The 25812-nt window shown below is 37.3% G+C and overlaps 1 protein-coding gene across 10 annotated transcripts in view; it reads left to right on the top strand.

Annotated features, from left to right (window-relative positions):
- The window catches only part of ZRANB3 (zinc finger RANBP2-type containing 3), a 297893-nt gene that overhangs the window by 241034 nt on the left and 31047 nt on the right, over positions 1–25812 (top strand). For all 10 annotated transcript variants that reach the window (XM_034654466.1, XM_034654464.1, XM_034654467.1 and 7 more), the window contains 3 exons: positions 1466–1585; positions 4267–4446; positions 5257–5409. In XM_034654466.1, the coding sequence (XP_034510357.1) occupies positions 1466–1585; positions 4267–4446; positions 5257–5409 (453 nt within the window). The remainder of the gene's footprint in view (positions 1–1465; positions 1586–4266; positions 4447–5256; positions 5410–25812) is intronic.

Raw genomic sequence — 25812 nt, 5'->3', positions numbered from 1 at the left:
AAACTGAGGGCTTCAGAGGGGAGGGGGAGGGGGGATTGGGATAGACCGGTGATGGGTATTAAGGAGGGCACATATTGCATGGTGCGCTGGGTATTATATGCAAATAATGATTCATGGAACATTGCATCAAAAACTGAGAATGTACTGTATGGTGACTAATATAACAAAATAAAAATTATTAAAAAAATAAAATGCCTTAGGAAGAGTTAATTAACCTTAGAAATATTTTTTTAAATGATTGGGCAATAAAATCAGATTCATAATATTTTCTTTTTCTGATTCCCTTAAGCTTAAAACTTTAAAACTACCGGGATCTGTTCTAAGTATAGCCGTCTATTCTCCCCACTTCTGCTTTACTGATTTGTTTAGAATCCCATTTAACATCGCTAACAGTTAAAAATGGTAGGCAGTCATGGGTTGGAGGTGAATCTCCCCCAGACTCTCCCTAGCCTGACAATGTGTGTTGTCTTTAGAAAGACTGTTGGAAGATTTTATAATCTCCCTTATTGGATATTAAATGGGTCACTGATCAATGTATATCTGTTTGTGAAGACATAGAAAGTTAATATGGGACACTCTATTTAATGATTAACTTGACTCTTCCCTTATGAAAGTGAATATTTGTATGTCTCAACAATATAAGGCTATGTTTTCCATAGACGTGCATATATAAATGAGACTATTTGAAATTCACGACTTCATACTGAATTTTAGAAAGTCGAATAATGAGTTCTTTTTGGCTACTCTAACACACACTGATTGCTCCCTTACCTAACCCAAATCATTCCTAGAAGACAGCACTGTTGAGTTTAGCACTTAATGTTTCCCGACTTTTTAAAAATGTGTGTGAGTGTCTTGGTTCCCCAACTCAGTGGAGGTGACCTTATCGCATATTTCTGTTAAGTTTAGGAATGTGAAAAAAAAATGAGTTCAAATGGTACACTAACAAAGATATTTTCCCAGTTAATATTGGGATATTCAGAATCAATGCACTACTTCATGAATCTGTAATGACGTGAGTAAAATCCTCTTTCTCCCTTTCCCCGTCTGGCTTTATTTTTACTTTGGAATCAGTGAACCTGTAACTTTAAAGGTAGTTTGATCCATCATTTAAAGTTTGCATGTGAATTTACAGAGAATTTTACTGAAGACATTATCTTAATTCAGTGACGATTTATGGAGCTCCTGGTATATATAAGGCATTGCACTTGGCATTGATGGAATGAGGATGAATTAGACATAGATCCTACCCTCAAGTAGATTAAAAGATTTAAAAATAGGGAATTGTTATAAGAAGCTATTAAGAAATTTGATTAAGATTCTTCTTATATAACATTTACTAACCTTTCATCTTAACCCATTTCTATTTTGTTATATGAGCATAAAAATAAGGTATAAAACATATAAAATGAGATGGGTGCATAGGGGTTTGTGCTAATTTTGCTCCTTCCCTTGTTGATACTAGGCTCGCTACATTAGGATAGATGGAAGTGTTCCATCTTCAGAACGAATACATCTAGTTAATCAGTTTCAAAAGGATCCTGATACTCGTGTGGCTATCCTAAGCATTCAGGCTGCTGGCCAGGTAAGAAATTCCAGGTGTAAATTTGATAATGAAATGTCATTAAGATAATAAAAAGGTCATTAACCATAATTATAACTTTACATCAAGATAAAAATGTAATAAATATTCTACTTTGGAGAGTGCTAGAAAGTATAACAGAAGGAGACCTCAACTCAAATCTTCTTAAATTTTCAAGGAAAGAATTTCCTAGATGAGTTAGTTAATTTGATGGTAATACTTTTCCGTGACAGTTTTTTTTTTCTAAATTTGAATTTGCATAGAATTTCTTACAGCACTTATCTTACTTAATTGGTTTCACCAGAGCCTGCAGGCAAGGTGACCTGAGGGAAAAAACTCTTCTGTCTGAGAACTTTTTATGGAGCACCCATGGTTTGACCCTTAGGATTGGGTTTGACTGCAAGTAAATGAAACCCCAAATTAAGAATGACTCAAATACACAAAGTTTTATTCTCTCATGTAGACAGTCCAAGGTTAGCATGGTAGTTCCACAAAGTCCTTAGGGCTTAAGCCTCTTCTGGCTTTCTGCTTTACCACTCCTAGCAGGTATCTCTTATTTAAGAGAGCTGCTAGATTTCCTCCATCATGTCTGTGATCCAGGCAGCTGACTGGAGAAAGGCATGCAGCATCTCCTTCACCCGCAGTTAGCCCATGGTTACAACTAACTTCAAGGGAAGCTGGGAAAAGTAGCCTTTATTTTGTCTAGTCACACTAAAAATCGGGTGTCATGTTACAAAGAAATAAGAACTGAATAGCTATTATGGAAGACAATGACAGTCTGTGCCATACTATGTAAGGGGGATCTTTCTGGACTTTTTTTCCTACTAACATTCTATAATATTTTGATGTACATGTCTAAGCCAGGGTATTTAACATAGGGAAAAGTGAATGAACATACTTCTGTACGTCCAACCTGATATGTAGCATATCTGTAGACTCTGGAATCTGAACCAGGGCCAAAGATCTACTTTTAGCCAGCTAGTTGACATCTATAAAATTGTATACGGAGAGAAGCTCCATGAGGATAAAGAAGTTATAGAACTCACTAGGAGTTCTAACCAAGAGGAGCGTTGTCTCAACATTTCCCTCATGTTGGATTAAACCTCTAGTAGTTTGAGTTTTATATCTGTTAGAATATTCCAGTTAGAGAGAATGTCATCAAAAAGAGCTTAAAATTAGAAATGGAGTACTCATAGCATAGGAGAAGGAAAGTAGAAGGAAGCCAGGCAGGAGGATCTGGGGGTGGCTTGATAAAAGACTTTCTGAAATTAAGATAGTATAGGGCACCCATATTTTGTCCAAGGCTGTAATCCCGAAGACCTGGTATAATTCAAAACTCATATACTTGAATACTAGTATGTTCATAGGAATAAAGGAAGGTAGAAAAGGCTTTGTTCTTGGGGCATGTGAATCTTCCATTGTAGATTAGTAGTATGTGAGAGGGATGTGGGTCTTGCCAGCATATTTCCCCTTTATTCTTGTGTGGTTCTATGATGCTTCTAACACACTTAAAGGTGTTCATCCCTCTTTAAATACTACTTGTTATTTTTCAGCATCACCTTTAGTATTTTGTGGTGTTTCATGTCCTAAATAGCACTACAGTTTAGCTTGATGGTTGTTGGGCTTACCATGTTTTTATCACTTCTAACTTCTGTTCCAAAGTGATAGATCTTTAGTGAATTTTTCAGCTTGAGAACTCATGCCACCATTTAATGAATGCTCGTATGATGTTGTTATGTGATATGAAAATATGTTAAGTTAAAATAATATAAAAATAACAGCACAGCAGTCACAAAAGTCATTCACCAACGGAAGTTCCAGGGCAACAGCAGCATGAATTAGATGATTCTCTCAAAGGATGCATGAATTAGATGATTCTCTCAAAGGATGGTAGGTATCTCTTTCAATCACATAACATAATTTACTACTGCGTGGCAGTAGCTTAAGCATGGTTCACATTTCACCCAGCCTTTCAACTTTAAAATCATGCATTTTTGGAGACATTCTTAGTTTGAGGAGATATGCATTATTTTTCATATAGTGATTATAAAACAAGACCTAGTTAATACTTATTAATGTCACACTACTTCAAACTGATGTAAAATGCAATTGCACAAAAAATTCAATTGTGTTACATATATTGAGATAGAAGCCAGTAAGCTTAAGGGTGTTTGAGGTGTAACATGAGAAATTTCATAGGAAGAGAACAGTGTGACTGGAGACATGATTTTCTTGCTTTATAGAACAACACTATGAATTAAATGGATAGAGGAAGTCGTTGCTCTCTGCCTGGTTGCTATGGATACCATGTGTTAGAAATTATATTCTCATTTATAATGTATTTTATTAGATTTTGCAGTAGTAATGTGAATCCAGCCCTCATCAGAAGATAAAGTGAGATATATATATATATATATCAGTGTATCAAACTGACTTTTGAAATATTGAAATACCTTTTAAATATGTTTTTTGTAGTTTACCTTGCCATATGCAATAGTGGTCTTCATATGCCTTTCATGAATTAATTTTTCTTAATTTGGCTTATAACGAAAGACTGATTTATTTTTAAGTCCTTCAGTTTTCTCTTGTTCATTTAACATGTTCAGAAAGACTTTATTATATCTGACTCTATGTTACATTCTCAGTTTATTTGCTTCTCAATTTCTTCACTTTATTTTGCTTAGGGTTTGACATTTACTGCTGCAACTCATGTTGTATTTGCTGAGTTGTATTGGGACCCTGGACATATAAAACAAGCAGAAGACCGGGCTCACCGAATTGGACAGTGCACTTCTGTGAATATTCACTACCTTGTTGCAAATGGGACTCTAGACACCCTTATGTGGGGGATGTTGAATCGAAAGGTAAAGCTTGAATTCCACCCAGGTTACCAACTTATTTGCTACGTAGAGCCTACATAAGTTAAGGGGCTGAGTTGTAGTGTTTTCAGGCAAAGGATATTCAAGTACACTAAGATTGTGATGTTAATAGGGACCAAGGTTCGAAAGTCTTCAGTTGGTAGTACCTTACCTATCCTCTGTAATAAGGGAGAGACGAGAATGTACATGTGTTCTTACTGTCTTCCAAAGCCTTCATCTACCATTTTAGAGGCCAGAAGAGATGAGCTAGCAAGGAACCATAACGTTGTCAAACCCAAGTCCTTTTTGTAAGCTAAGAATAAAGCCTTACTCAGAAGGTTTGAGTTCCTGGCTAATTTTGGACAGAGAACAGCCCGTACCTAGATTCCAGGAAGGGTAGGAGGGACATTGTTTGCTCTATCCACTCAGCTGTCTCTTCTCCCCAACCTGGAGGGGTGTTTGTGGAAAGGATTTGACTAATTATTAGAGAATGTTTTTCATGCACTAAGTATATATATTCAAAATGGCCAATCATTTGGGTTCAATTTCAAAGTATAAATATTACAATAAAAGTTTTTATGAGAAAAGCAAATAGTGTAACTTCTCTGGTTAGACATTTTCCTCATTCAGTGTAGGAATCTTGGTAATTTGGTTATAATTTTGAAAAATTTTATTACTAAAGTCTATGATAGGTTGAAACACTGAGAGTTTCTTTAGTGAATTGCTTGTGGTTTAAATGCAAAATCACTTCACTGCTTAGTAAGTGTCGGCCATGAGAGAACTTTTGTAAAATTCATATGCTTCTTCATCTTACAGACACAAGTTACAGGGAGCACATTGAATGGTAGGAAGGAACAACTTCAGGCTGAGGAAGGTGATAAGGAAAAATGGGATTTCCTGCAGTTTGCTGAAGCTTGGACTCCAAATGAAAGCTGTGAAGACCTCAGGAACGAAATTTTGTTCACTCACGTAAGATTATATGACAGATTCTTTTCTTTTTTTATTTTTTAATGCCCTAAAACTATAACTTTATCATATATTTTTTAAATAGCCTTAACTGTTTGTGCTGTTGAAAGGGGCTTCCACATAAAGCTGGAAAGCCTCTTAAAGCCACAAGATGACATTGAAGGGAGGCTGCACCAGTGGCTTGTATCTTCCAAAAGTTAAGGCCAGTGCTCACTGTTCTCCTTAGAAAAGCAAGCGCAATAGAATCCAGCCTTCAGAAGAAAACGTAGGTGGCTGTATGTACGATCCAGAGGACAGGGGAAATGTATTAAACTTGTCACACAGTGTAACACAAACAGGTCACAGACTCTGTAAAGATATTTGTATTACAATGTCCAAAGTATGTAAGAATTTATACAGTTTAATTAGTAAAATACAAACAACCCAACAGAAAAATAGGCCAAGAATGTGAGCATTAGAGGACACCTGAATATCCAATAAGCATGGAAGGAAGCTCTGCCTCACCAAAATAAGGCAACCTGTAAAGGCAGATTTTCCCTTGACAATTATTAAGTAATCTGTGATGTGGTACTTTGAGATTATGTGGCTGTCCTGTGTCCAAAACCTTTCATCCAGTGGTCTTAGCATTCACTTTGATCTTTGAATCAGTTCTGAAATAGTGGTTTTTCTAATTCTGTCTTTGCTTCTATATTTATTAGCTGGCATTTTTCTGTAAAGATGAACACTATTTTCCCCCATTTAAAAAAAGTATCACTAGAACGTGGGGATTCTGTTACTATTCATGTGTTATAATTCTTCACTTTTTTTTTCTTTGTTTTTCTTAAGATCTGGCTTATGGAAGCACCTTTCTTTTCTTTCTTTCTTTCTTCCTTCCTCCCTCCCTCCCTTCCTTCCTTCCTTCTTTTTTTCCTTTTCTTTTTTGTTTTTTTTAAGCAGGTCTCTACATTGCTCTGAGTGCTTTCTAGCTTTCTGACAAACAATTTGAGATTGACCTTGTATTTTCTTTGCCCCAGACCTAGAACCAAACATTTCTGTAAGGAGTCCCAATTCCTTTAACTGGGGAATGATATTTAGAAATCAGGATTTTTTTTATTGCCCTGGATATCATTACCCTGAGCTATTTTCAGTGTATAGAGCGATTTATACACATATACATACATTTTTGCGTGAATAGGTTAACAGGTATGTATGTGTATATGTGTGCATTTTTAGTTCAAAGTTCATTCTAATACTCCCGTTCAAATCCAGCACCGCCAGTTCTTTTTCATCTTCTCCATATATCTATGCAAACTTAAGTATTTCTATTCCCCTTATCCAACAGTAAGAACTGTGGTTCCTGACATCATCATCGTATTTGCTCAGTGGCTCTGTCCTTCCATACTTGCAAAATACTTTTAAAATAACTACACTAATACCATACTTTACACCTACTAGATTGGCAACAATGAAAATACTTGACATACCAAAAATGTCAAGAACATTTCATATACCAAACTCTCATATACTGCTGGGTAGGAATATAAATTGTCATAACTCCTTTGAAGAGCAGTTAGGCAATATCTGGTAAAATTGGAAATGCCCTCCAACCAAACCATTCCATTTCTAGGAATATATTCTTACCCATGGGTATAAGGATACATGTACAAGAATTTTTATTAAATCAGTTTTTGGAATGCCAAAGATTGGAAGCAACCAAAATACTCATCAATAGAATAACTACTTAAATTGTCTTTCACAAAGGCTCCTGGGTGGCTCAGTTGGATAATTGTCTACCTTCAGCTCAGGTCATAGTCCTGGGGTCCTGGGATCGAGCCCTGTGTCGGGCTCCCTGCTCAGCCAGGAGCCTGCTTCTGCCTCTCCCCTCTGCTTGTGCTCACACTCTGTCTCAAATAAATAAATAAAATCTTAAAAAATAAAAAAATTTCAAAAATAGTCTGAAAGTACCATTTAGAACTTAACATGAATGTATTTGATTTATATGTTTTAACATGACCAGATTTTGAAAACATAATGTAATTTTTAAAATGCACATACACACTAATATTAGGTATTTATGAATATATTGTGTATCTATAATGTATATTTAATCAAATATATAAACATAGATTGGAAGAACACATATTAAATTTACAATGTTGATTTTATCTGGAAGGAGGAGAATGGGTCTGGGGAAGAGTAAAAAATGTAATAGCAACTTCAACAGAAATATTTTATTTAAAAAAAGAATAGGAAATAAACCGTACAGCATTAGTATTTGTAAATTTTGAATGTGGGTATGTCTCTATATAATAACAAATACTATCACGGGCCATATATAACTGAATAAGAAATTATACATTAGAAAAGCTTATAGTCATTCAGACTGTCTGGGTTTTTTTCCCTAAGCCTTTTGGTGTAATATGGTGTGAGAGGAGGAATTTAATTTTTTTTTTAAATTTGAGTATAGTTGACACACAGCGTTACAGATGTTCAAAATACAGTTTTAGGTGGACAAAATAGTGGTTTGAGAAGTTTATGCATTATGCTGTGTTCCGCACAAGTGTAGCTACTGTCTGTCCCCATGTATTTCTATTATAGTATCATTGACTGTATTCTTTATGCTGTATGTGCCTTTTATTCTTGTGATTTATTCATTCCATATAGGGGAGTACAATTTTAATTTTTGAAAGAATTGATCATGTATTATAGGAATAAAATTAAAGTCTACAAAATTTAGTTCCATAGGAAGAAACAATGTTTTTTATGTGAAATGTTAGTAAATTTCTCAAGGATCTTATTTAGAGCTAGTACATTTTTTTTAGGATACTAGAATGCCATTCTGTCAAATATTGCTAAAAAAATAAAAATAGAGGGATTATTTCTGAGACTTTTTTCTTTTGTTTAAAGAACTACTTTCCTTTTTGTAGTATTTATATATTTTGGTCTATTACAAAATCAACAGGTATTTAAAATGCTAGGTATTTTAAAAATATGTAACTAAAATTATGATTTGTAGCTGTTCTCTAAAACTTTCTAACTATTGAATTATGTTTAAGGGTTCATTTTTAAGATAGTATTAAGAATTTGAAATTCATCTTCCCACAGATATATATGTTTATTGTTTTTAAGTATATCTGAAGAAAAACATATAACTGTGTACAAAGTTTTTAAAAAACCACCCAATCACCTTTACCAAATCGTTCATGAGTCAGATGTTTTTCTTTCACAGTTTAGTATTACCTTGCACAGATTTTTCAATGCATGTCATTTTTTTAACAGCAAGTATTTTTTTTTAATTTTTTACTGAGGTAAAGTTGGTGTATAACATTGTTTCAGGTGTACAACATAATAGTTCAATTTTTTTAAAAAAGATTTTATTTATTTATTTGACAGAGATAGAGACAGCCAGCGAGAGAGGGAACACAAGCAGGGGGGAGTGGGAGAGGAAGAAGCAGGCTCATAGCGGAGGAGCTTGATGTGGGGCGATCCCATAACACCGGGATCACGCCCTGAGCCGAAGGCAGACGCTTAACCGCTGTGCCACCCAGGCGCCCCACAACATAATAGTTCAATTTTTATTTACACTACAAACTCATTTCCACAGCAAGTCTTGTTACCCACGGTCACCATACAATTAATCTCCTTTACCCATTTCAGCCATGCCCCAACTTCCTTCTCCTCTAATTAACCACCACTGTGTTCTCTGTATCTATGAGCTTGGTTTAGTTTAGTTTGATTTGGTTTTTTAGACTCCACACGTAAGTGAAATCGTATGGTGTTTATTTATCTTTCTCTGTCCAAATTATTTCAGTTAGCATAATACCCTCAAGATCCATTCATGTTGCAAATGGCAAGAGTTTCTTTTTTTATAACTGAGTAGTAGTCAGTGAACATATATATACAACACATTTTCTTTATACATTCATTCATCAGTGGATACTTAGGTTGCTTCCATTTCTTGGCTATTGTAAATAATATTGCAATGAGTATAGGGGTGTATATATCTTCTCGAATTAGTGTTTTTGTTTCTTTGGATAAACGCCCAGAAGTGGAATAGTTGAATTATATGGTAGTTCTATTTTTAATTTTTTTAGTATTCTCTATACTGTTTTTCATAGTGGCTCCAGCAATTGACATTCCCGCCAGCAGTATACATTGTTCCCTTTTTTCTACATCCTCACCAACACTTACTGTTTCTTAACTTTTTGATAATAGCCAATCTCAGTGGTGTGAGAAATCATTTTGATTTTGATTTGTATTTCCCTGGTAATTAATGGTATTGAACATCTTGTTATGTGCCTCTTGGTCATCTATATGTCTTCAAATATCTCTTTAAATTTTCTGCGCATTTTTAAATTATATTGTTGGGTTTTTTGCTATTGATTGTTTGAGTTCTTTATATATTTTTGATATTAACCGCTTCTCAGATATATGACTTACAGATCTATTCTCCTATTCAGTAGGTTGCCTTTTCATTTTGTTGATGGTTTCCTTCACTGTACAAAAGCTCGTCAGTTTAATGTAGTCCTGCTTATTTATTTTTGCTCTTGTTACCTTTGCTTTGGATTCAGATCCAAAACTTCAACTCTACAACCAATGTCAAGGAGCTTACTGCTTATGTTTTCTTATAGTTTTACGGTTTCAGGTCTTACATTCAAGTCTTTAATTGATTTTGAGTTAATTTTTGTATATGGTGTAAGATACTAGTCTAATTTCAATTCTTTCATGTGTGGTTATGCAGTTTTCCTAACACCACTTATTGAAGATACTTTTTTCTCCCCATAGTATGGGCTTAGCTTCTTTGTCATAAATTAGTTGGCCATAGATGTGTGGGTTGTTGTTTGTGCTCCCTATTCCAGTGATTTATGTGTCTTTTTATGCCAATACCATATTGTCTTGATTACTATAGCTTTATACTATAGTTTGAAATTAGGGTGCCTAATACCTTCACTTATGTTTTTCTATCTCAAGATTGCTTTAGTTATTTGAGGTCTTTTGTGGATCCATACAAATTTTAGGATTATTTGTTCTGGTTCCATGAAAAATCCAGTAAGATTTGATATGGATGCATTAGACCTCTAGATTACTTTTGATATTATTAATCTTTCCATCCATGAGCACAGAATATCTTCCAATTTATTTGTGTCTTATTAGTTTTCAGTATACAGGCCTTTCCTGTCCATGGATAAATTTATTCATAGGTATTTTATTCTATTTGATGTAAATGGGATTTTTTTTCTTATTTTCTCTTTCTCATAGTTCATTATTAATGGACAAAAATGCAATGTTTATGTATATTAATTTTGTATTCTCCTACTTTACTGAATTCATTTATTAGTTCTAACCATTTTTTTGATGGAGTCTAGGGTTTTATATGTATAGTATCATGCCATCTACAAATAGTGATGATTTTATTTCCTCCTTTGTAATTCAGATGACTTATTTCTTTTTCTTGTCTGATGGCTGCAGCTGGGAATTGGCAAGAATGGGCATTCTTGTATTGTTCCTACTCTAAAGAGGAAGAACTTTTTCAACTTTTCCCCACTGAGTATTATGTTACCTGTGGGTTTGTCATATATGGCCTTTCTTGTATTGAGATACTTTCCCGTTGTTGAGAGATTTTATCATAAATGAATATTAGATTTTGTCAAATGCTTTTTTCTACATATATTAAGATTATTTTTTATCATTTGTTTTGTTAATGTAGCATAGTTACTGATTTGTGGTTGTTGAACCATTCCTGCATCCCTGGAATAAATCCTACTTGTCATATGTGTCATCCTTTTAATGTACTATTGAATTCTGTTTGCTAATATTTTAAAGAGGATTTTTGCTTCTATGTTCTTTGGGGATATTGGCCTGTAATTTTCTTTTTCTGTGGTGTACTTGTCTGGCTTTAGTATCAGGGTAATGCTGGCCTTGTAAAATGAATTTGGGAACATTACCTTCTCTTTAGTTTTTGGAAGAGTTTGACAAGTCTGTTATTAAATCTTCTTGAATGTTTGATAGAATTCACCAGTGAAGCCGTCTCTTCCTAGACTTTTGTTTGTGGGGAATTTTGTAATTTCTTTTTTTTTTTTAAGATTTTATTTATTTATTTGACAGAGAGAGACACAGCAAGAGAGGGAACACCAGCGGGGGAGTGGGAGAGGAGAAGCAGGCTTCCCGCCTAGCAGGGAGCCCGATGCGGGGCTTGATCCCAGGACCCTGGGATCATGACCTGAGCCAAAGGCAGAGGCTTAACGACTGAGCCACCCAGGCACCCCAAGGGAATTTTGTAATTTCTGATTCAATCACTTCATTATTAGTCATCTGTCTACTCAGATTTTCTGTTTCTTCATGGTTCAATCTTAGAAGATTGTATATTTCTATGAATTTATCCACTTCTTGTAAGTTGTACAAGTTGTTGGCCTGTAATTGTTCATAATAGTCTCTTCTGATCATTTGCATTTCTCTGGTAACAGTTGTGACTTCTCCTCTTTCATTTCTGATTTTATTTGAGCCCTCTCTGTTTTTCTCAAGTCTAGCTAGAGGTTTGTCAATTTTGTATACCTTTTCAAGAAAACAACTCTTTGTTTCATTGATCTTGTCTATTTTTTTACAGTCTCTACTTCATTTATTTCACTCTGATCTTTATTTTTTCCTTCCTTTTAATATTATTTCCTTCCTTCCTTTGGGCTTTGTTTGTTCTTTTTCTAATTCCTTTAGGTGTTCCTTTAGATTGTTTGAGATTTTTCTTATTTCTTTTGGTAGGCCTGTATTGCTATGAACTTCCCTCTTAGTAACTTCCCTGCTGCATCCTATAAATTTTGTTGTATTTATAGATATATTGACATATAGATACATCAAATTTCTGTTTTCATTGTCTCATGGTACTTTTTTATTTCCTATTTGTTTTCTTCATTGGCCCTTGGTTGTTTAGTAGCATGTTGTTTAATATCCACCCATTTGTGATTTTTCCAGTTTTCTGTTTGTAATATATTTCTAGTTTCATACCATTTTGATTGGAAAAGATGTTTGGTATGATTTCAGTCTTCTTTTCTTTTTTTTTAAGATTTTATTTATTTATTCATTTGACAGAGAGAGAGAGAGAGGGCACAAGCAGGGAGAGTGGCAGAGGGAGAGGGAGAAGCAGGCCCCCCACTGAGCAGGGAGCCCAATGTGGGGCTCAATCCCAGGACCCTGAGATCCTGATCTGAGCTGAAGGCAGATGCTTAATGGACTGAGCCACCCAGGTGCCTCTGATTTCAGTCTTAAATTTACAGAAACCTGTTTTGTGGCCTAACATGTGATCTATCCTGGAGAATGCTCTATGTGTACTTGAGAAGAATATATTCTGCTGCCTTTGGGTGGAATGTTCCATATATATCTTTAAAGACCATCTGATCTGGGATGCCTGGGTGGCTCAGTCAGTTAAGTGTCCCACTCTTGATTTTGGCACAGGTCATGATCTCAGGGCGTTGGGATCAAGCCCCGTGTTGGGCTCTGTGCTGGTTGTGGAGCCTGCTTGAGATTCTCTCTCTCCCTCTCTCTCTGCCCACCACCCTGTTCGTGCTTTCTCCCATTCTCTCTGTCTCTCAAGAAAAAAACAAAAAATTAAGTAATAAAGACCATCTGATCTAGTGTGTCATTTAAGGCCATTGTTCCTTTATTGATTTCCTATCTAGATGATCTATCCAATTGTGTAAGTGTGGTATTAAAGTCTCCTACTATTATTGTGTTGCTGTCAATTTCTTCCTTTAGGTTTATTAATATTGGCTTTATATATTTTGATCCTTCTTTGTTGGGTGCATAAATATTCGCAAATGTTATATCTTCTTGTAGGATTGACCCCTTTATATTATGTAATACCTTTCTTTTTCTTATATTACAGTCTTTGTTTTAAAGTCTTTGTTTTAAAGTCTATTTTGTCTGATATGAGTGTAATACCTTTCTTTGTTTTAAAGTCTATTTTGTCTGATATGAGTGTAATACCTTTCTTTTTCTTATATTACAGTCTTTGTTTTAAAGTCTTTGTTTTAAAGTCTATTTTGTCTGATATGAGTGTATGAGTCTGTATGCATTCTTTTAGTTTCCATATCTGTGGAATGTATTTTTCTATTCCTTCACTTCCAGTCATGTGTGTCCTTAGATCTTACAGGCAACATATAGATGGGTCTTGTTTCTTCATCCATTCAGCCACTCTTTGTCTTTTGACTGGAGGATGTAGTCCATTTATTTATAGTAAGTATTGATAGGTATGTACTCACTGCCATTTTGTTAATTCTTTTCTAACTTTTATCATAGTTCCTCTCTTTTCCTATCTTCTCTTGCTCCCTTCTCTTGCACTTTGATGACTTTCTTTAATGTTGTGTTTAAATTCCTTTCTCATTATCTTTTTTGTATCCACTATAGGTGTTTGCTTTGTGGTTACCATGTGGTTTATATATAACAGCCAATATATATGGCTATCTATTTTAAGTTGATAGCAACTTAAGTTTGAATGCATTCTAAAAATTCTACATTTTTTGTGTCCCCTCACCCCAATGTTTTATGTTTTTGATATGTTGTTGACATTTTTCTTTTTTGTATATCCCATAACTAATTATCATAGTTAGAGTTGATTTTACTATTTTTGTCTTTTAACCTTCATACTACCTTTGTAAGGGGTTAATTAAATAAGGCGTTACTATGTATTTGCCTTTCCAGTGAGATTTTTACTTCATATGTTTTTTTTGTTTCTAGTTAATGCCTTGTCTTTTCAGCTTAAGGAAGTCCCTTTAACATTTCTTGTAAGACCTGTTTAGTGATGATGAACTTCCTTAGCTTTTGCTTTTCTGAAAAACTCTTTATTTTTCCTTCAGTTTTGAATAGTAACCTTGTTGAGTATAGTATTCTTGGTTAGAAGTGTTTTCCTTTCTGGACTTTGAATATATTGTGCCACTCCTTTCTGGCCTGCAAAGCTTCGGCTGAAAAAATCAGCTGGTAGTATGATGCGGGTTCCCTTGTATGCAACAAGTGTTCTCTTGCTGCTTTTTTGTTTAAGAGAGGGGGAGGGATAGGGGGAGAGGGAGAGCGAGAAAAGCAGGCTCCACGTGGGGCTCAGTCTCACAACCCTGAGATTATGACTTGAGCCGAAATCAAGAGTCGGACACCTAACTGACTGAGCCACTCAGGCCACCCCTCTTGCTGCTTTTTAAGATTTTCTCTTCATCATTAACTTTTGACATTTTAATTACAATGTGTCTTGGTGTGTGTTTCTTTGAATTCATCTTACTTGAAACTCTCTGTGCTTCCTTGACGTGGATGTCTATTTCCTCTCTCACGTCAGGGATGTTTCTGGCTATTATTTCTTCAAGAAATTTTTCTTCCCCTTTCTCTCTTCTTTTTGTGGGACTCCTGTAATGCGAACATTATTCCCTGGTGTCATACCATGAGCCCCTTAGGCTATCTTCACTTTTTTAAAATTCTTTTTTATTATTGCTCCTCTCTTTGGGTGAGCTCCACTTTCCTGGTTTAGGTTGCTGTTCTGTTCTGCATCATGTAGTCTACTGTTGAACCCCTTTCATGTATTTTCAGTTCAATTGTTTTTTGTTCATTTCAGCAATTGTATTCTTTCTGTGACTTCTGTTTGATATTTTCTTCCGTTTTCTCTCTCTTTGTTGAAGTTCTCTCTCTGCTCGTCCATCCTTCTCCCAAGTTTGGTGAGCGTCTTTATGATCATTACTTTGAACTTTTTATCAGGTAAACTACTTATATCCATTTCATTAGGATTTTTTTCTGGGGTTTAAGCTTGTTCTTTCATTTGGCACATACTCCTCTGTTTCCTCATTTTGTTTTTCTTTCTTTGTTTCTAGGTATGTTAGATGTAACAGCTTCCACTGAGTCTTGAAGGCCTTTCCTTGTGTAGGTGATGAACCTTATTGTTCCATCTTGCCCTAATTTTTGGTTTTCTCTTGTACTTTTGTGGTTGTCTAAGCCTCCTGAATTATTCTTGAGGGGACCCACTTTTGATGGTGTGGCAAGAAGCCCTTTCAGTGTTTGAAAGGGAGAGACCTCAGTCAGCACCTAATTTCAAGCTGAGTGGAAGCCAGACGCTCAGGCAGCTGATTTTTAAAGTTTGCAAATATATACGGTCCTGTGGAACTGCACTCATAACCCCTGCTGGCCTCCCAACCAGGTGATTTGGAGGTGTGCCCTCGTGGCAGTTGCACACTGGGGCTCCAGACGTGGATAAGCTCCTTGCTGGGGGATGGCAGCAAGTAGTGAGGCCAAGGGAGAGTGAAGCTGGTGTCTCACAGCCTACATTCCCTGAGAGTTCCTCTGTTGCCTCTAGTTGTGTGGTAAATCTGTAGTCTGTCCCTCAGGCTGAAGCTCTAGGACATGTAACAAGGCCTTTTTCACGGGAAGACTGGGGTTTGTTCCAGTGCGCTTTTTGAGCTACGCCCTTGTGTTAATCACCTGCCAAGAACGGTCTCTCTGATTGTTTTAGTCTCATGGCACCCAGCAACACAGGCCCCCTGGCCACCAAAGCCAACTGTCCAAGGGGTTTCCCCGATGTTGACTGAGCATGTCAGCTGGACTAGCCCACTGGTTACAGTAGCAGAGCAGGAGCATTCAGGGCCAGGGCAAGCCCACTGGCTTCAGGAACCTGCAGGGGAGCCCGGGGCAGGGCAGGCCTGCCAGCTTCAGCATGACCATGAGAGAACACTGGGGCAGGGCAAGCCCACTGGTGCTAGCAAGGCTGGGGGAGTGCCAAAGTGGTGCCTGCCAGCATGGCAAGGTGGAGTAAGCACTCAAAAATGACACCCACCAGTACCTCCTTCCCCAGAGAAAGTACTACCAGCAGATGCTTAAGGAATAGCTAATGAATCTCCTTTGCATATGGTCCCTTTCAAACTTCTGCTTTTGCTTTGGGTCCCAAGATGAGTGAATCTGTACAGGGGCCCTTTAAGAATAGACTTTCATTACCTATAGCTTTTGGGTCTCCTGGATATAAGCCCCACTGGTTTTCAGAGCGAGACTTTTTGGCGGTCTGTCTCTACAGTGTAAATCCCAAGGGTTGAGGTGTCTGATATGGGGCATCAGCACCTTGCTCCTCTGGGAGAAGTGCTGGACTGCTGAGATCCCTCCCTCTGGCAAGCGTAGAGTTTTTGGCAAAACCATGGCTCTGTCTCTTTTACCCATCTCGGTGTAGCCTTTATATCCTTTGCTGTAGATAAGCTCTTCAGCTAGTTTTCCAGCCTATTTGAGAGGGGATAAATCTATATGTAGCTGCATATTTGTGGTATACAAGGGAAGAGGTAAGTTCAGGATCTTTCTACTCCACCATCTTGAACCACTCTGGCTTCACTACATGTCTTTATGCACACATGGTTTTCTATAAATTGGAGTTCTATAGTGTGGAGACCATTTGTTTTGATTTGGTTTTGCTTTGTTTATATTTTTTTTTAAAGATTTTATTTATTTATTCGACAGAGATAGAGACAGCCAGCGAGAGAGGGAACACAAGCAGGGGGAGTAGGAGAGGAAGAAGCAGGCTCATAGCGGAGGAGCCTGATGTGGGGCTCGATCCCATAACGCTGGGATCACGCCCTGAGCCGAAGGCAGATGCTTAACCGCTGTGCCACCCAGGCGCCCCTGCTTTGTTTATATTTGGTTGGTTTTTGGCCAGGATGTGAAATGTGCTTTAAATGAGTTTATGTGGACATGCTACCTCACTAACCCTCCAGCTTTATGCATTTTAAGAAATACTCAATTTGTTGAGAGGTCCTAAGGATATTTAGTAAGATGAACATATTTTTCTTCTGAATGTTGCCAAAATTTCAGCTTTTCCTATGGAAATTTTTCTATTTATACTAATTTCTTTTATTCTTTTTTAAAGCCTTTTTAAAAATTTTTCCTACATTTATCATTTTTTTAGTGTTTTCAGTTTTCTCAATTAATCTTTGCCAAATTAACCAAATTTGCCCATTGTCATCAAGCTTATTTATCTCAAAAGTTTATAACAGTTCTAATTGGATGGTTTTCAACAGCTTGTGAATATTTTTGGAGTGTCAGCATTTTAAGAGATGTTCATTTTCCACCTGTCCCAGTGCCCTGTGGCTGCAGCTGGAGGTTTGAGCTGGGGCCAAGAAGAGGGACCTTCCGTTGTGGGAAAAACAGATGGTGTATGTTAGCACATGACTCAGCCTGGCCCATCAGCCCTGGTGATGAACGGGAGACTGAGAGACGCAAAGAGGAAGGGACCAAGGAGCAGAGAGAGTGAGCTTGAAGGGCAAAGAGAGGATAAACTGAGGGCAGGAAGAGAGTCAGGAGGCCCCAACACCTGCATCCCAAGCTCCCCAGTTTTCTTAATCCTGCCAATCTATCATGTTCAAAATGCTGTGAACTCTATACGTGAGTTTTAGAAAACCAATAAATTTGGTAAATTTGGCAAGTTGGTCTTCAGGGAATTGGGCTTCATTCAGGTCATTCGTCTTTAGCATATGGGCTTTGGCAAATTGGTTTTCTGTGAATTGATCTAGAACCTAATATTAGTATGATTTTGTGTTTGGGGAACAAAAAGCCCTGTGGTTAGGAAGAAGAGGAGGGGAAGAATGAGAGCAGTGTTCCTGGACAAAGTCTTTATCTGAGTTTTGGTATCTCTTTCCATCTCTCTCGCCTGGTATTCATCGCCTTTCAGAATGACACTATCTGTATGTCCTGCCTCTCTTAATCAGAATTCTCATTCTGTCACATAATTCAGCTAACTATTGAGATTTTTAAAAATGGTACCAGGGCTGGTACTTTACCAGTATATATATTGGTATAAGTGTAGTCGTTGTTAAACAATATTCAATATTTTGGTAATGTTTGGTAAAAAACACTTCTTCAGCCCCCTCATTGTACTCCCTCACCCCACCAGTAGGACCTTCTGTCCATCCCTGTGATCTGGTATAGCGTGGGGCCTCTAGGACTCTGCTTCAATGTAACACTGGTTAATGCTCCTGCTATAGCTGTTGGGAAATATTTGAATAATACCTGCCTGGAATTAATCCCCACAGCTGAATGAGTCACAATTCTTTACCCATCCTAAATATAATTACATTTTTTAAAGAAATTATTAATCCAAATATAACTCAAATTGAAGTCCAACTCTATGAAAACATCCCACCACCATGAGGAAAGATAGCTCTGCCCAACCCAGTTAACTCTTCCTTAAGTAACCAGTACTGTCTGAGAGTTCATCACCAGGGTCTCTGACTCAGATACAATCCTGTTTCTCAGGCTTCTTCTTTTCTACCTCTGAATGTACATTACATCTAAGTACTGTTTTGGTTTTGAGGTGTTTTGACTTCCTAGAGTGGCTTATGTTGAGCAATAAAGTTGGTCATTTATAGGTGGAAGGAGAGAAAGATATGGAGTTTATTATTCTATCTTGTTATTTCCAAGTGATTAAAAGCTGTTTCCGAATAAAATACACTAAGTGGAGTATTCCAGTAGGAAGCCTTCCCCTCTCTCTCATTTTCATTTATGCTCCATCATCTGAGGGGTATCCCTTTCTTTAGCAGTGGCTGTGGGAATTGGGCCCTTCCCTTAACCTCTACAGAGCCCTTTCTCTCTTGGCCCTTAATGGATAAACAGTGACATCATTATCTAGCCATTTGAGTCCCTAGGTCACTGGGTGACTTCTGAGGTCCCTTTCATCTATTTTATATACACTATAAAGTATCCAAAGAGAAACTTGGTGCATCAGCGATTCATAGGTGAGCAAAAGAAGGGACTCTAATTTAGTATGGGTAACAAGTCCAACTCCTGCCTAGGGCAGGTCTTTCTGCTTGGTTTCTCTTCTTCAAGTCTCAGTAAGCCAGAGCTGCTTCCATTTTGTTACTTCAAACAGTAGTTCTCTTTCCATTTTGGAACAGGTCTCCAGATCCCAAATTCAGTCTCTGATTTTGAGATCTGTGTTTTACCTTACCAGTTGTTTTCATTTTGTGGGCCATAGTTCAATATCTCACAGTTTTACTTTCTCCTCATTAGACTCTAACTGTTGCCTACCTTTCTTACCCTGCTTAGTACTTACATCTTTGACCTGGCTCACACCACTGTTTTTCTCTAGCATAACCATCCTGAAGTCCCCTGGTCTGCTGTCCTCAAAGCCTCAAACATCCTTAACCCAAAGCAGATTCGTACTTTAAACACTAGCATTTGCATTAAAAATATGTAGGATGGTTAGGGGTTTGCTGCAAAAAATATTGTGTATAGTTGGGAAGGAAAGCTCTCCAGTACAATTATGAAATTTAAAAATATGCCCTCAAAATTCAAAAACAAACCTTGTATTTTTTATTAAATACCAACATTGTATGAAATGTTTGTTTTGTTGTGGACTGAGGAGGGCAATAAGAAATTATCTCATGTAAATGAAAAATAACCTTGTTTTCCACATAGTGTGGAAAAAATGGGAACAGCAAAATAAAATTGACCATAGGAGCTGTGGCATTCATAAGGTCTAAATTTTCCTTACCCAAAATCTCTTGTTTTTGAATATGTGAATATACTGGTTTCTTGATGCTAACACATCTTAAATTAGAATATTTATTTATATACATTTTAGAAGTCAAATCACTCTGTAAATATTATATAACTAGTCTGTGTGATAGCCTAACAATAAGGGCAAGAGGGTAACCTTGTTATGGACAGAGACATATAAATATCTCTGTCATGGCTTACATCATGTAGTGCTATTATTAGGTATTTGTCTTTATTTGTCTTTATTACTTCACTCAGTAATAATAATTCACTCAATAGTAATAATTAACATGTATTGAGTGGCTATTCCTTGCAGCCACTGTGCTAAGCCCTTGAAACACATAATTTTATTTAACCTTCATAGCTACACCAAGAGGCAGATACTATTATCATGCCCCATTAAAGCTCAGAAAGGTTAAATGATCTGCCTAAGTTCATGCAGCCAGTAAGTGGCAGAGCCGGGATTGAACCCAGGCCTTTCTTTTCCACAGTCTGCCTTCATGACCTTGCCAGACTATAACAGATGCATTAGAGTTAGCTTACTGAGGGCCCTCAGTTAATTGTGGAATGAATAGAACATTGAAACACTTCAATTTGATTTAGTCAGTGTTCATGTGATGTGTATTACGTATAGGGCATTTAAAGATTATTCATTATATAAACATTTATTAAGGATATATTAAAACCACAATTAGATTCCACTTCACACCTACTAGGATGTCTAAAACTTAAAAAGACAGACAACATGTACTGACAAAGATATAGCGAAATTGGAACACTCATACATTGCTGGTACAGCCATTTTGAAGAACAGTCTGGTGGTTCCCTACAATGTTAAACAGAATTACCATACGATCCAGCAGATTCACTTTCAAGGGAATTCAAAATATATGTCCACATAAAAACTTGTGCATGAATGCCACAGTCCAAACGTCCATCAGTTGATGAATGGATAAACCAAATGTGGTATATTCACACAACAGAATATTATTTAACCATAAGGAATGAAGTTCTGATACATGCTACAACATAGAAGAATCCTGAAAACATTACGCTAAGTTAATGAAGCCAGACACAAAAGGCCACATATTGTCTGGTTCCATTTATATGAATTGGCTAAAATAGGCAAATCCATAAAGAAATAAAGTAGAATTGTGGCTATAAGAGGCTTGGAGGAGGGAGAGATGGGGAGTGACTGCTTAATTGGTATGGGGTTTCTTTTTGAAGGTGATGAAAATGTTTACAATTAAACAGTGGTGATGGTTGCATAATTCTGAACACTATGGTTGCATAATTCAGTGATACTAAAAATCACTGAATTGGACACTTTAAAAGAGTGAATTTTATGGTATATAAATAGATTATATCTCAATAAAGTAATTAATTTTAAAAGACAATATGCTAGGTGCAAAGATAAAACAGCTAACATTCCTTTGGAACTTATTCTTTAATTGGGAGAGACAACTGTAATTAAATCATTTTAATGAGATATAATGCATGTCGAAATACAGATATGTAAACCAGGCTCTGGGATCACAGGACAGAATAAATAAACTATGTGGGCTTGTGGTAAAGTTTCCCTTTAGAAACACCCAAGCTGGTTTATGAAGGATGAGTTCAAAGGGAGTGGGTCCTAGTTCAGCCAGCCCTCAGGAACACCAAAAGCATGCCGCAAAGCGCAGTGATAAGAGCAATCATCACTTGTTCTGGGAATGGGAATTCCGTGTGAATGTATGAGCGTGGGGTACATAAGATGCAGTTCAAATGGGAAGCACCCCAAAACTTTGGCCCCAATCAGATGGAGAGAGGAGGCCACACGTGTAATGCCAAGAAGTTGGATTTGTCCTGGAAATAGTGTAGTGTCATCCGAGGCTTTTAAGCAGATGAATGACATCATCAGATTTCTGTTTTCAAAAGACGATCCTAGTAGCAATGTGGGAAATGAATGGGAGGAGGAAGGGACAGAGGTTCTTAGAGGTAGTGGTATTTGCAGAAGGGATTATGTGATTATGTGTGCCATCCCTCCCATCTCATTTTAACCTATGGTAAAGAGATATTCTGTCACCACTTTGTCTCAGGGCTTTCTGCCCCATCCCTGAGAGGTGATTTTTCAGAGCCTGAGAACTTGGCTGGGCCACAGTTGAGGGCTAATGAATTACTGAGCTCCCCAGAGGCATATCTGTCCTGCACCTGTATCTCCCCGGCAGGCCCTACAGTCTACATCTGGGCTGAGAAGTGGGAAGTCCCATTATGGCCTTGGGTTTTAGCTGGTTTCTGTAATACACATTTTACCAAAATTTTACTTGTAATATTAGACATGTACAGGTCTATTAATAAAGTCATTTTTATTCTTAGGGCTATTACTATATAGAAGGCTGCTTTGTTAGGAATTCCCGGACTGAATTTGGGGCACTTAATGCCACCCTGAGTTCCTAGCAGTAGTAGTGGTAATAGGAACAGAAAAATTCCAGACATTGCAGAGGTAGGATCAACATAGTGGGGCCTGGGAGGAATTCTGTCTAATAGCAGCCTGTGCAGGAGGAGAGGGGAGATGCCATGTGAGTAGGTGATATTCCAGTCACATTCTTCCCAGTCACATTCTAGTGACCTGTGTGTTATACGGAGTTTTGCTGTACATTCTCATTGTCCATATTGGAAGAGATGGCTCTTCCCAAAGACATTTGCTTGCACTGCTTTTGATGTCATCTTTAAAAATAAATAATAACATTTTCCTTTTTACCACAGTATTTTTTTGTTTAAACTCGCGTGGTTTTATATTGTTTCCTTTGTTTTCTTTATGCCCACAGAGGAAAACATTGTGCCTAAGAGAGGATCACTGTCAGAATTTTATTTAGCTACATGAGAATGGACCATTTTACAAAATCTGAGAAAGTCCCCTTTTAGGAGTACTGAAATTCATTTTTTTTACTTAGATGATTAAAACGATACTTTTGTCATTCTGTATCCTCTGGCTTGTTTACAAATGTTAGTGAAGGCTCTTTAGTTCCAGTTCCGGGCATCATTTGTCTGCCGTTCAGGACTAGTCACCCATTTGTATCACAGCGATTTTGTTAATTCTTTTAAGAACTGGAGACGAATGACATGAGACAGTAATGATTCCTACCAGAGCTGCCCTTTGATCGAAGTCTATGAGACCCGGCATCGGTGCTTTTGGTGGTGGTGTGTGCCGCGAGGGATAGCACCAGGCTTTGAAGTGCTTTCTTGTTTTTTTATGAGTTTTACGAGATTTCCTTTTCCTCTCCTTCAGTTCTTTTTCTTTTTTATAGTAATATTTTTTATTGTATTATGTTAGTCACCATACAGTACATCCCTGGTTTCTGATGTAAAGTTCGATGATTCATTAGTTGCGGTATAACACCCAGTGCACCATGCAATACGTGCCCTCCTTACTACCCATCACCGGTCTATCCCATTCCCCCATCCCCCTCCCCTCTGAAGCTCTCAGTTTGTTTCTCAGAGTCCATAGTCTCTCATGCTTCATTCCCTCTTCTGATTACCCCCCCTTTCTTTATCCCCTTTCTTCTCCTACCGATCTTCCTAGTTCTTATGTTCCTCTCCTTCAGTTCTAATAACTGACTTTTAATCCTGTCATCATGGCCAAGAAATTTGTCTCCACAGAGCAGTAATTTACTATGGTCAAAACAGAGCAACTATATTAGGTCGCTGAGCCTTTCAGATAAAAACATACATTTTGCCACTTAAGCATTTTGTAGTTTTTATTCCCAGCACTTCTCACTGAAAGCAGTATTTTTTCTTTTGTTTTTCAAAAAATATTGAACAAAAGTCAGGAACACAATAACTGAGTGTCAGCTATATAACTGAAGAGAGGAGTGTCTTCTATTTTCCACATCTTAGTGACATGGGCACGTTGACTTAACTATATTTTTCCCAAAGCCTTGTGATAAAAATTACTATAAGCTTAGAACATTCCTCCTACTTACAAACACCTACATTTAAGTTCTTTATTTATCACATATTAAAGGGGTCACTTAATATAGTTCTTTCTTTACAAGGACAGTCATGATGAGTTAGGCTATATGTCAATAATTTGTAAGTAAATGTCTTCTAAATGCAAGAAGGTAGTCATAAAATATAATAAACTTTTTAGCTTAATTGTGCTATTTAAGTAACAAAGTTTTCCTAGGCCATAAAAAATATTTTGTCTTCCTCCGGTCCTGCTTTTCTTTACCACTGAGAAGTGCTGATAACATTAATAAGGTCGGTAATTTTCCTCATACAGACCTGCCAGAACAGGATGGGTACTGAGAATTTAACTATCAGTGTAGCTATTATAACTTGAGGATTCTGGTCTATTCTGATAAGACCAATAAACTTGCTCCTTTAGGGAGTCTTGTTATTAATAAACTTAATATTTTTAGAAAACATGTTTATTTAGGAAGCATTTTGTTAGCAGTTATTTCTTACTGCCTTTTTCTCGGATACTTTAATCAGTGGATCCACATTCACTTTATAAAAGATTCATTTTAAAAGGACAAAAGAAATTAGAAGCGTCTTACAGAAGTTTTGCGTTCATGTTTAATATCTGTGTCTACAAATCTTGTTAAAGATCACTTCCTTCTTTCATTAATCAGACATATCCCAAGAACCTACTGGAGTCTCCATGAGGAGCTGATAGTGGTATGTCCCTGTCTCAAAACATCAAGGATAGTGTGTTTTGTTTTAAGCTGACCTGCATGACGTTACAGCAGTGAGTCCTGCCAGCGCAGCATTGTCTGCTCTGACTCCCAGCCCTCACGGTTCCTGTGCTCTCCTCTGCTCACCTCATCAGTAGCTTCCTTCTCTCTGGCCGTGTGGGTGCTCCCATGTCATTTGCTTTCTCCTGAGAAGCTGTTCGGAGTGCAGTTACCGTGACAGACAGATGAGCTAAATGAGCATGTTTCATGCCTGCACAGAAGTTACTCTGTTTTGCTTTTACTCAGTTTTTTAAAATTATTAGTTGAGAACAGCTAGAGGGATTCTCATTAAGTATTTAGGAGAATTTATTTCTTTGTATCTCTTTAAAAAGAGTTAATTCACCACCCCTTTGTACACTCACTTAGGAACTTTCAATCTGTCTTTACTTATAGACAATTAAGGAAAGAAACGGAGCTCCTCAGACCACAGGCGCATGTTCAGATATTTTGTTCTAGTCCAGTGGCCCTTAACTTTTGTTGGTCCTGAATCCCTCGGAGACCATGGAGAGAGTAAAACTCTCTAAAAATGTACATAACAACACTGACAACATTTTATAGGCAATCTCGGGGGTTTCTCAGGCTCACAGGAGGCCATCCTAAGTCTTGTGAAAAGCCCACGAGTCCCACAGTAAGCGGGCCTATTCAGTAAACCTGCAGCCCTTCTCTGTTCCCAGCCAACACATGTGATTATCGTTAGGATGTGTCAGAGAGATTTTCCCACCTGTGTTTCTATCACTCCTAGCTGCCAAGTAGCAAAGAAACCTCATCAGCCACCCTTCTGCCTGATTGCTCAGAGGCTACGCTCAGAAAACATAACTGTTAACATAGATCAGGATTGTAATTGATTATCCCAGAGGAAGCCTTTGTTTCTGTTGGGCCTTACAGCTTCTGGTAGCCCCATGGCCACAGCGCTAAGTTCACTACCTATAACCATATTCATCATTGTCCAGTGTAGCCGTCATAACGTTAACTAAAGTCATTGCTACTAATTAATCTTGCCCTCTCATTTCTCTAAAATTATACTCTAAGTGGATCCTTTGGTTCCCAAAATTATGTGAAATGATTCTCTTTACACCCACACACTCCTTTTCTGGGTTTTACGCACTAAAGTTTCAATTTATTATAACCCGAGCAGCTGAGCTTTCAAAATAACACCTATACTGATTACTCCCGAGTATAAGTTAGCTCTCATAGCAGCAGAGGTAGCCATCAATTTCTGATT

The sequence above is a fragment of the Ailuropoda melanoleuca genome, chromosome 2 (assembly GCF_002007445.2).
Source record: "Ailuropoda melanoleuca isolate Jingjing chromosome 2, ASM200744v2, whole genome shotgun sequence".
Lineage (NCBI taxonomy): Eukaryota > Metazoa > Chordata > Mammalia > Carnivora > Ursidae > Ailuropoda > Ailuropoda melanoleuca.
The sequence above is the reverse complement of the archived record's forward strand: the minus strand, read 5'-3'. Positions and strand labels throughout refer to the sequence as shown.